The following is a 12,968-nucleotide window of genomic DNA, read 5'->3' as shown; positions in this document are numbered from 1 at the left end:
CATTTTATATGTAAATTTATAAGGCGGACTGGCATCGATGTTAATTTCCAAGCCAACCGGACGCCGTTTTTTTTTTCTATCATACTAAGGGCTGGCAATTCCAATGGGATTTCCGTATGTAAGAAGAGTACAATGCGTTTATAATGCACTGAACAAAGAAAGAACAGTAAACACGTTGCCAAACGTACGAACTAAACCGAGCAACTGCGCATATTGCTAAGAGATGTGGAAGGGGACATAGCACATTTGTCTCAGTCCACCGGTCAGTGTTACCAGATTGGGCGATTTTCCGATTGCTCTGGCGACCTGAATTTTAGGAAAATCGCAAGTCGCCATTTGGGCGATTTTGGCTAAGATACTTATGGCACCAGTCAATCAATGCATTGCCAATATTGACTTAATTCTTGTAATTATTATAGACATCGATTCCCGAAACGGCGAAAATCGCAATTACATATTAGTAGATCAATATCCGAAGATATCGATTTATATTGCTCATCTATCAACTGGCGTTTGTGACTTCAGTTTAGTTCTCAGTAAGGTTCTCAGCACGTTTCTCTCTCCAATCTGCCATTTTTCCCCTTTGTGACGTCATCAAACCACTTAAAATATTAGTCATATTTTGAATGATAGGTATAATCTTTATAATGAAATAGTTGCTTGAGATTTTTGTAGGTTTAGTATAAAAATATTTGGCGACTTTCGCCACCTCTAGTGGCGACCAGCTAAAATAATATCTGGCAACACTGCCACCGGTCGACCTAATCAGTACCTCTGTCAGTACTTAAAGTTCTAGGGAAAGGTGTACATCATGCGTTCAGCTTCACGATTTGTTTATTTATTAACGAGTCATTGTAATTTTCCCTATAGCATGACAAATTTTAAGTGCAAGTTAGAAATACTTGCATTTTTGGTAAAACTAAGTGGAATTGAGTTGGTGTTCGACAGTGGCCGCGCTATTAGAACTCTGAATTCAAAACGAATCGATATCTCAAAATCTATTAAAAATAATTGATTGTAGTTTTTTCAAAAACTTTCTTAACGTTTCTGCTATATTTTCTTCGCAGACAGTATGTGAAAATCTTTATAAATAAAAAAGTTACACGATTGCTGAAAATTGCTATGCACTAAAAGTAATTGGATGGGTTGTTTAAAATTTTTGAATGGAAAAAAACAACCTTATCGAATTTTTCTTATTTAAACATATTGTAAAAGATCCGATTTTCAAAATAAAAAAAGTTTCAATATCTAAAGTGGTTCTTAAGTTATGGCGTGTTATGTGTTAAAAAGTTGAGTTTTTAAATTATCGCGATTACTGACTTTGTATCGTTATAAAAAATGGATACCCTATAACGATATCCTTATAATTCAATTTCAGATGCTCAGAAACATATCTAATGATTTTATCTAGTTATCTTTTCGAAAAAAAGTCGTTTAAAAATAATAAGCGGTTTGCGATCGTGATTTTACTCGTACGTGAAAGACATACCGGCAACGCCGCAACAGCACACCGTCGCATTTCTCTCACTCCGACTTAATAAGATCCTTATGCGATTTACTTCCACATATGTAAGTACCGACCCAAGAGTAACAGTTGCCAGCACGGTATGGTATTTGCATATGAATAGGTCAGGTAAAAATCTTTCAAAAAACTTACGACATATTAAAAACTAGTTTATTCTTAGGTACAATTTACAATAATTAAATGGTTTCATAAAAAATGTTTATCTTTATACATTATAACTAATTAGGTATTACCAGCTGCTTGATATAAATTATCTGCTAAACTGATAATTTCATCATATTTTTCACAATGACTCAGTAATGCCTTATTAATTGCCTCTTCACCCAGATACGCACCAGCAATTGCCCCGGCCATACAAGCTATTGTATCGGTATCTCCTCCTAAAGTCACTGCATACTGTATAGTCCGTCGAATAATATTATCAGTCTAAAATTCAAAATATTAGTTTTGGTTCTTATTATTTTTTCAATGTCATTGGGCAACCTCAATTTTTGGAATACAGCTCTGTGCTTTCAGGAAGCAAAATATAGCTGTTCCTACGGAATCATAAGCACCGATCCCATTTCCCAATGTGTAAATTATTTCATCTTCCAAATCGTCGTTATACTCTTTTTCTAATAATAGTTCGACTTTCTTTAATTTCTCCTGATAAGCTTCGGGCATATTAAACTCACTAAAAGAAAAAAAAAAGAAAATTAATCTTTTATCATTGAGGGGAAGGATCTTGAAACTACACTCAGATGCAAAAAAACGCAACAGAAAGAACTGTCATCAAATAAAGTGTTATATTTTTTAGACCAATTATCATGATTTTTTTTGGCAAACTGTATACCGGGTGCGTCTCAAAAGTGGCTCACCCCTATAACTTTTTTATTTTTTCAGATCAAAAAATGAGTTTTGGTATGTTAGTATATGACATAAATTTGGATTGATTGACGTACTCAACTGTTTTTTGTCACTTCCTGTTTCACAGGACATGACTACAACTTATAATTTTTAAATGGCACCCTCGGTATTTTTTTACTTTATTCGATAGAAAATTACACTCTGAATAGAATGACATATCATATGTCAACTTTTGACATATTCACTTTAAAAAACATCGTATTTTAAATTTCAATTTAGAGTGCCATGGCTGTGTTAAAAACACTAGTTTTTAATAAAGGAGCCTTGGTAAAATACATTTGATCGTCTAATGTTGTTAGTGTCTTGTCCTGGCTGGTTAAAAGATGTCCAAATCGTATTTTTAATTGAAGACACAAGTGGATAAAGGTGTTATGTAACATTTTTTCAAAAATGGCTTTTTTGGCTTGAAATTGACTCTTGGGACTAATATTTTCTATTGATACTTGAGTTATTTCAGAATTGTGATAAATAGGCGAGATTTTCAACCTATAAAGGTGTTATGTACCGTATTTCCGTGATTTTTCAATGGATAAAGGTGTCAAGGTAACATAACACCTTTATCAACTAAAATCCACCTAGAAAGCAGAAGGGTCTAACTGACACATGACACCCAAATTTGAGGTTATGTCAAATTTGGAATGATATTTTCTCAGTGTGTGTTCGTAAAAAGTGATCTAAGTGAATACTTTTATTGTTGAAATTCATTAAGGAATATGGATTCCAGAGGACTGTCTCGAGGAAAACGCATATTGTCCTTGCTTGATTAAACATAGGAACTTATGAATGAAAATATTGTATGTAAGCTGCCAAAAATTAAAAATAATTTGTGACCTGACGCTTTCTTTTCTTTAAAGACATATATTTTGCTTTACAGTTCTCGGTGGATAAAGGTGTCATGTACATTCAAATCAAATTTTTCCATCTAAATTAAAACTCTACAAACTTTCTACATAATCCTAAAAAATTGTATCATAATGATCGACGATATGCGCATAATGAATATTTGAAATTTTTTTTAAATAAAAAGTTCCGATTCAAAAACTTTAAACTCAATTTTCTCAGTAAAATGATTTTGCGACATGACACCTTTATCCACTTGTGTCTTCAATTATATCTCAATTTTTTCAAATGGAACGAGGGTGGCTCATTAGCATATTTGGAAAAAACATTTTTTTACGAATAATTTTGTACCGCAAACATCGTATTTCGAGTCAAATTGTCTTTATGAACTGCATGTTACAATTTCAAATAAACCATATGCGAAAATGTCAGAAGTTGATAAATTATATGTCATTCTATTCAGAGTGTCATTTCCTATCGAATAAAGTAGAAAAATACCGAGGGTGCCATTTAGAATTCAAAAGTTGTAGTCATTTCCGGTGAAACCGGAAGTGACTACAACTTTTGAATTCTTGAATTGAATACGTCAATCATCCTAATTTATGTCATATATTAACATACCAAATCTGTTTTTTTATGTGAAAAAATAAAAAAGTTATAGGGGTGAGCCACTTTTGAGACGCACCGGGTATACAGGGTGGTCCGAATTGTATTCCGAAAACTTCGGCAGCATATTCTGCAGATAAAAATAACTAAAAAAGTTTGTATAAATGTATGTCCTAAAATGTTTAGTTTCGGAGATACAGGGTGTAGAAATTTCATTTTTATTTCGACTTTTCCCAAATAATTTCTGAAGTAATATGTATAGAACTGCTGAGTGAAAAAATATTCATTTTCGTATATTTTTACGTAAAATAGACAATACACATAAACAACACATTACAATTACTACAATTTACATAAAAATGAAACTTCTACACCCTGTATCTCCGAAACTAAGCATTTTAGGACATACATTTATAAGAAGTTTTTTACTTCTTTTTATGTGCAGAATATGCTCCAGAAGTTCCCGGAATACAGTTCGGACCACCCTGTATACAGGGTATCCCAGAAATAAATGCAATATTTTAACTGGTAGTATAGTTCCACCCCAGAAACACGCCCATGATTTTTTTGCGAACAAAAATGTTGAAAATTTTATATCATTCTTGACATTTTCCGGAAAATATTTTGAGTGCCGCTTGTTCAATTTCCAATGCTGTACTAAATTTAAAATTGACAGCTGTTTGAATTTTGTACAAATATCATTGGTCTTTTTGACGTGTCGCTAACGGCAGACGATGTTCTGAGAACGGGGCTTAAGTTGACATAATAAGTTGACATTTTTAAATGTCGACAAAAATATACTTAAAAAATTTTTATTCTTTGTAGATTACTATTAGGTATAGTGCAAATTCTATTATTTGAAACACCTTTTTTACAGTTTAGTAAACTGAAATAATGAACAATTACAGCAGCTTTTTTCGTCTAGTATCGTTTCGTAGTATCTATTATCAGTTATCTTCCTCTTGAGTATTTACCTACTGTCCATCACTGTATGGTAGGTATATTTTTTTAACAATTTTAATCACTAATAACAATAAGTAAACCCATAAAACAAAACTGGAAAAGTGCAGAGTTTACTATGCTTTGTATTTTAAAATGTTTTAAATAAAATTAGAGTGCAATATAAAGCAGAAGTTAAATGAACCATATTAAAAGTTTCATCACGGTCACCCTACATTTATTGCTTTTTTTAAATTTAATATCTTTCATTGATACCCATTTTGAAATAGATATAATAATAAACAGGTACCTATCATCAGAATTATCTTCAATTAACTTAATTTTCTCCAACAAACAGGAACAGAACTCCTTAATATTGATTTTACTACTTGGATTAATATGAAGTGCTTGTTGAACAGCTATACACTGTAAAAGTGCACCATTAATACCAAAAATATTACTATGTGTTATTCGTGTAGCATCCCTAGCAACATTAATCATATTATTATAATCGCTAGAGTAATACAATGCTACAGGTGCTATTCTCATTGCTCCTCCATTCCCATATGATCCACTACCATCGAACTGTTCATTAGCTGGTTGATAAATATTTGTATATTTTGAATTCCTTAATTTTTCAAAAACAGCTACAACACTCTGCCCATATCCCCTTCGAGGCTCTTTAAAATATTCCGTAACAAAAAGTTTTGCCAAATAGGTAAAATCAGGTTCTGGTTTATCGATTAAAAATTTTGCCATGGATTTCATCATAGCAGTATCATCAGTATACTTTTTAAAAGGACCTGCAGACAAATAAATATTATTGTATTATTGAAAATTTGATTGAAAATAAACGGTGTCAAGTTGGCTTAACAGTGTCATAGGTGGCATTTCCATAAGATTTTACATATAATATAGTGATCATCATGTCCAATCTAACTCTGACGTCGTCTTTTTTCGATTGTAAAATGGATATGGATATAAAAACTACAATTATAATAATTGAAAATATATACTGTATGATCGAAAAAACGAAAAGGCATTATGTTGGCTTGGAATTGGAAATGACAACTGCTAATATTCCTAATAAGATTTTACATATTTCCAAGCCAATTCTGACTTAGTCTGACATAGTCTTTTTGAATTGATTTAAAAACTATAATTAGAATTCTAAAAACCTTTAAATTCGGGCTCTTCCATTTTGTCAAAATATCTCTGGATTATAATTTTGTCCCCGCTTGATATTTCATTTCCTTCATAAGGTGCCCCTAAACAGTCACCCATCAATGAACCTAATAAACATCCTCTAAACTTGCTTTTCATGATGTTTGGGTCCATTTTTCGACTAAAAGATCTGAAGAAAACGTACATATTTTAAGAACGGAGTGGAAACATAGAAATAAAGGTAATGGATAATAATCTTTTTCTGTTACCGAACCATCTTTACCGTCTACTAAAAAATTTTTAGACTCTTAATACTAAAGCAGACTAAAGATTAAAAAATCACGTACGGCCTAAACTTTTTGCCAGAGTAATAGGTATTTGAAGTTTTATATTTTAATTCAGGTATTGGTATGATTTATTGACGATATAGTTTATTGAAAATCAAACAAAATATATTTTTAACTTCAATTTTTAAATTTCTAGGATTTCTATTTTCTATCTCTCTATGTCCTAACCTCTCTTTCTTTGAGCCAAGACAAATAACTGTCATCTTTGACCGCCTTTTATTTTAAATTTGAATTCTATTTAGAGTTAATCTACCGTATGATCGAATAAAAACGGCGTCAGCGATGACTATGAAACGCGCTCTCATTTTATACGTAAAATTCTTATAAAATTATATGGGAAATGTCATCGATCGTCATTTCCAAGTCAAGGACGCCGTTTTTTTTCGATCATACGGTATAAACAAAGGATGCAGTGGCGGCTCGTGAGTATATAGGAAGATGAAGCTACATGAGGTTAATAATTTTGTTTAAATACGAAGTATTATCAAAGAGTAGATAATATTATTCTGCGATGCGTTTTTTTAATGGTACCAAACCTATTAGGTGTGGTACGCAAAAATCTACCTTGCCTCTTATATATATCGAGACATTTTACGAGATCGAGCATTTTTCAATAGTCAGCTGATGTAAACTACCAATGAAAACACACCCAAGCGCCAAATATCGCGCCTCAACCACGCCTCAACCCTGCGATCGAGAATATGCGTACCCCGTGTCGGCCGTCGCGTCACCGGCGTCACACATGATCTTAAACAGCGTTGTTACAAGGGCAAAAATTTTTGTACTATAAATGGTGTCAAAATTGTACTTTTTTAAGTGGGATTGTACATTTTTGGTGCAAAAATGTGGGGTCATGTGATCTCTCTATTTACCTTTTTACCAAGTTTTGGTACGTAGGGTGCATCCACACTATCCTAAAAACAGCGGAACGGCGTATTGGCTTAACGACCTTGAATCGATTTCCTGCAATTCTATTGGCTGAAATTTTTGCCAGGTGAATTTGACAGATGAATTTTTCAGCCAATAGAATTGCTGGAAATCGATTCAAGGTCGTTACGCCGATACACCGCCGCCGATCCGCTTTTTTTAGGATAATGTGGATGCACCCTCACAGAATTATACACCATATGCTGTCCTCCTTTTACGCAGTTGAGCAGCTCTGAACTGTTCAAGAACGCTATACTCTCCCTCCATTCAATTTAGTCATAAAGTTCAGAACTGGCTCCGCGCCATATGGAGGCACCAGGCTATCTCGCACAGCTCCTTTCAGAACCGTTCTGAGCAGCTCAGGGCTTAAAGCTCTGGAACTTGAAATTCGCAAATGGAGGAGAGCAATACAGAAGCTACAAAGAGCTTTGAATAGCATTGGTTAAATGGGAACTAATTGCGTGACGTCACGTTTGATATCGGGACACAATAGATCTCTAAGGTCGCAGTGATTAGCCCCCCTCCTACTCACCGCATGGATATCAAACTTACGTTTGACATCCGTGCGGCTTGAACAGCATTTCAAGTGATGTATAATTCTGTGCCTCTGCTCCTAGCAACCTGCATTTCAAATCTACGCATCGCGTATCACCGTTCGTCTAAAAATATGTACGTCGGTTTAAGTTTGGGTTTGAGAAGTAAGAATTGTACATATTTTCTTGCAAATGTACCTATGTACTCCTTGACTATCAAATGTACCCAAAATAGTACAATTGTACCTATTGTAACAACACTGATCTTAAATCGTCGCTACTTATAGGTAGGCAATTCGAACTTTCCAAGCTAGAATTGTTTCGCTTCTGGGTGCTGCTGTCGAGTCGCGTTCTTTTTGGCTGGGTTTATGCGGCTTATGTTGTGCCTGGACCTAGATGTATTAATAAAATATATATTTTTACTTTTATTATATTGAATGTGTTGTAGAATTGTAGTAAGTTATACTGTGATTAAACAAAAAAATAGGTACAAAAAATAAATCGTTCTTTCATTTTAAAGGTGAGACGCGGCCTCAGAGGCCTACCCTGACGAGCCGCCACTGAAAGGATGCATCGTGGGGCCTATAATAAAAAACGAAATTTTCGGCAGAACCTACAGTAGATTAGCCATCAAAACCTGTTAATCTATAATATATAGAGTTAATTTTATGAATGATTTTAATGGCGCCAGTACAATCTGGTATGCTAGCAAATTTAGATTGTGTGTGTAAGGCTACGTTTACACGATGCAAGTTTTGCTTGCGCAAGAACTTGATTGCAAGTACGTGCTTAATGTAAACTGTGTTTCAAGTAATTCAACTGATTGTACAAGAAAAATTACTTTGCAAGTAAAGTTGATCGACGGTCTACCCAGGGCCGGCGGAAGGAAAATATTGAGACCGGGCGAGTACCCTATCTGGTGCCCCCCTCCTTAACAGTTATTATAACTCTCTTTTTCCTTCAGTCCTAAGCATATGTATGCTACTTTAACAATAAATTTGTTTTTTCTACACCGCGCACCGGTCTCGAAAGTGACTCACTCCTATAATTTTTTTATTTTTTTAGATAAATAAACGAGTTTTGGTATGTTAGTATATGACATATATTAGGTTTGATTGACGTATTCAATGGTTTTTAGCCACTTCCTTTTTGACCGGAAATGACTAAAACTTTTGATTTTTAAATGCACCCTCGGTATATTTCTACTTTATTCTATTTCTAAAAGAAAATAACATTCTGAGTAGTTCAAATTTAGATTTTAAATCTTACGCAGGAAATATTTTAGAAATCTTAGGGTTTGTTTGGGTTAATCTTAATTATAACTTGTTAAATAAAAAGTTGAAAATTTTAGAGTTAAAAATGGAGGTCCACCTTTATTAGGTAGAAATGATCGATAAATGGTAGAAATGGTCGGTAAATTATTAAATATTAATCATATTAAAAAAATTGATTCTACACAGGTTCCTAAAATTTTACAATAATAATATTTTAATTATTTGGGATTGAAATATTTTAGTTTTGAACTGCATCATATTACCACTGAATCTCTATAAATATATTTTTATTTTCTTTATAACGGGATGGGTTTGCAAATACATAAAAGCTTGCCTGATAGCATTTTCCAGGTGTTCGACACTACTGTAGTTGCCAGGATAATATTTCATATTTTAAAAATTCCCAAATACAGAAATCGAGAACGGTCAAATCCGGGAATCAGGGCAGCCATAGCACAGGCCATAGTATGGTACCGTTGGTTCCAATTCATTGATTCCTAATTTTAAAGTTGTGAAGTGGAGCCCCATCTTGCTGAAAGTATATTTTACGTAAATTCGCCAAAGAAATATCTAAAAGTTCCGGTACGATAGCTACCAAGATTTACAAATAGCAGTAGATCGAGTTAAGTTTCCCTGATATATAAAGAATTTATTAGTGGCTCCCATAGTAAAACAAGAGACAGATAACAGTATACTTTTAATATTTCTTTAGTTTCTTTTTTTTTATCAATCATGTAACAAAAACAAGTAAATAGTGAAAATAAATATAGAGTGATATATATTTCTGAGAAGCTTATGACAAGCCAGATCATAAAATTTACAAATATACAGGGTGCTCCATTTAAAAAAATATATTTTAGTTCATATCTTTAAAAATATTCTTTTTGTAGAATAACAGACTACGCCACTGTATTCAACGTAAAAAGTTCTACAATAATGGCACAATAATGGTTTTCACTTTTCACCTTCTCGATACCTATAACAATAACAGAGACACGGGGGGTGTCTCAAATTGAAAAATTTATGTAAAGACCCTGTAGTTCAGAAACGAAGAGGAGTATGAAAATTTTGTTTACAGCATCTTCGCATCTTCCGTTTGGCAAAAAAGTGGGACAGGTTTGTGAAAACCGCACCCTTATTGTATCTTTCTAATAACGAAGATACCGTATGACATACCTATACGTATAATAATACCCTATGATCGAAATAAAACGGCGTCCAGTTGGCTGGGAAATGACAATCGATGAAATTTCCCATATAAAATGACAGCGATCTTCATTTCATAGCTATCGCTGACGCCGTTTTTTTTCGATCATACGGTATATATTACACCCGTATGATTTCAACCAAAATGGGACACCCTGTACACTGTACACCTGCCTTTTAATCAACTTTTATATCTTTGCATGAATTGTTGATTAGCTTAACACGCAGGGTTCAGAAAATTACATGTTACTCGTAAAAACTACATAAACTACATTAAATGTAGTTAATCGACGTAGATAGTGTAGTTTTAAACTATAGTTTGCAAATATCAAAGACTTGAGGCAGGTTTAGGGCGATAAAAAGTTGAAGATGAGTCAAATTTTTAGAAAACAGAGAAAATATGACTTTAAACATAGCATTTGCGTCAAATACATTATTTATACTCAGAGGAGAATGATTAACTGATGACAATATTATAATTCCCAAGTTGAAAAATTATAAAATATACTTCCTACAAAGTCTTGACAAAGATTACTGACTAGGGTGATTAAAATCTTATTATATTTTTATTTTATATTTGGTTACTTTTGTTTGAGATTTTGTATTTTATAATAATTTTAATATATTGTATTTCCTCCATTACATTCTGTTTTTTATGTGAGTTAATAATTTTTTACTAAAATAAATAATTTTTGACTTAATGTTTCATCAAAATTAACATTTTTATTGGTAATCACAGTTGGTAATGGTGTGGATCCGGTGGCTGACCTTGAAACGAGTTTTTGTTGCATATAGTCACATACACTACGCATGCGCATATCTTCGATGTTGCCAGATTGCAAGTTATTTTGGAATTATTTTCAGTAGAAAACAAATATGTGCTTTTCAGTGTTTTTTTTTGTCAATATATACCGTATGATCGAAAAACGGCGGCCAGTTGGCTGGGAAATGACGATTGAGGACATTTTCCATATAAAATGACAGCGATCTTCATTTCATAGTCATCGCTGACGCTATTTTTTCAATCATAGTACGCGGTATATTATTTATATTATTATTTTAATATTTCGCACAACACGTGAAACGTGAACGCTTATTATGTATTTTCATAGTAAATAAAATTAAATAGAAATAAAACTCTAGATTCCTATAATTAATCTAATTGCTCTAGATTATTATGCTACGTTTCAAAAGTGCTTTATTAAAAATTCGGGAAATTAAAAGAGATATGTGTCCTAGTTTTTTCTTTTTTTTAAATTTTTAAATGCCGTTGGCTGTAGCTCCATGTCATGTTTTTAATAGGTTTTTTTTAACATTCCATCAAAACTACGGAGGCCTTAAAAGGCCTTTTAGCCTCCGTAATTATAATTGTAGAACCAGCTTCAGCAACATTTACAGTTACCTTGTTCAATTCTGCTTATACATATATTGCATTAATTTTTCTGTTACCTTAAGATTTCTCTATTCTTACACCTAATTTATGTGATTTTCTTAGCATAATATGATTTATAAACCATATTTTTCCTAATGGAAGGATGGAATAGGATATACAAGATTAAGATATTTTAACATTTATTTTCCAGAGCATAATATAGTATTAAGATTAAGACATAACAAATATTATAAGAAAGATCTTTAATATAAATCACAAACTAATTACAAACTAATCTTAAGTTGGTCTTGTATAAACATTGTTAATCTAAGGTATAAACACAGGTATAAAACCTTTTATAAAAATAATAAGATCAAAACTCAACCTTCACCATATTGTCAAGATTTGGCATTATAGGATACAAGAAATTACAGTAAATTAAGAAAAGAATATAAGTAATGTATTCTACGACACAAACCATCTCCCTTCTAACGAGAAAAAGATTAAACATAAAGCTTATGTTAGTCTTATCAACACACTCTTCGTAAAATTGCTATTAATCCACTAACTTGATATTTTTAAGAAATTATGATAGAAACATTATAATCAAAGTATATTATAGGTATTAGTAACATTATAGGTAAAATGTTACCTCTATATCTCCCATTGACGTGTATTGTTTTATAAGACTCGTCATGGTAGTATTTCAAAACATATCAATACATATAATCAAAACTATTGTTGCCTGTAAATAACTAGAAATTAAATAACTTGAAAGAAATAAAATAATTCTAATAAGTTTAAAACCATTAAGAAAAAATCCGTACATGATAATTTTTAATTCTAATGTAAATATATAAATAAATGTTATTATTACAATTTTATATATTCATAATACTTTCATTTTACAATCTTTATTATCCTTCTTACCTTAATTTTGGATATCAAGATAAATCTGAAATTATAAAATTAATTATAGAATTTGTATTATTACTGATAAACACTCAAAAAAAAATTTTTCAACTGCAAATAATTCGAAAATAAACTGCAATTTGGCAACATCGACGATGTGCGCTTGCGTAGTATCGATGATCAAATGCAGCGAATATGGGTTTCAAGGTCAGCCATCGGATCCACACCTTTACCTTTTTATTTATATAATTGTTTTTCTATCGTAATATGTAGTTTATTAAAGTAGTTTTCATGTAGTGAATAATCGATAAAAGACGTAGCTTTTGCAGCAAAACTACATGTAGTTAATCAGATAAATTACGTCTTAATTCACTACTTCCGAACTCTGGTTACACACCCATCCCTGAAAAGGAAAAA

At 32.3% G+C, this 12,968-nt stretch overlaps 1 protein-coding gene across 3 annotated transcripts; it reads right to left on the bottom strand.

Annotated features, from left to right (window-relative positions):
- Positions 1-1,653: 1,653 nt before the first annotated feature.
- On the bottom strand, positions 1,654-6,627 carry LOC115875911 (ADP-ribose glycohydrolase ARH3-like). Of its 3 annotated transcripts, none has more exons than XM_030891488.1 (5): positions 6,496-6,627; positions 5,995-6,170; positions 5,127-5,619; positions 2,009-2,198; positions 1,654-1,951 (listed from the first exon to the last, which is right to left on the bottom strand). In XM_030891488.1, exons 1-5 carry the CDS (start codon positions 6,528-6,530, stop codon positions 1,748-1,750), a joined length of 1,098 nt encoding a protein of 365 aa, XP_030747348.1. In that variant the 5' UTR covers positions 6,531-6,627; the 3' UTR covers positions 1,654-1,747. The 3 variants fall into 3 exon arrangements, with proteins under 3 accessions (XP_030747348.1, XP_030747364.1, XP_030747355.1); XM_030891504.1 differs by having other exon boundaries at positions 6,328-6,498; XM_030891495.1 differs by lacking the exon at positions 6,496-6,627 and adding an exon at positions 6,328-6,489 and having other exon boundaries at positions 5,995-6,269.
- Between the last annotated feature and the right edge of the window lie 6,341 nt (positions 6,628-12,968).

The sequence above is a fragment of the Sitophilus oryzae genome, unplaced genomic scaffold (assembly GCF_002938485.1).
Source record: "Sitophilus oryzae breed Bouriz unplaced genomic scaffold, Soryzae_2.0 scaffold_1058_pilon_pilon, whole genome shotgun sequence".
Lineage (NCBI taxonomy): Eukaryota > Metazoa > Arthropoda > Insecta > Coleoptera > Curculionidae > Sitophilus > Sitophilus oryzae.
This window is presented reverse-complemented; position numbering and strand designations above follow the sequence as displayed.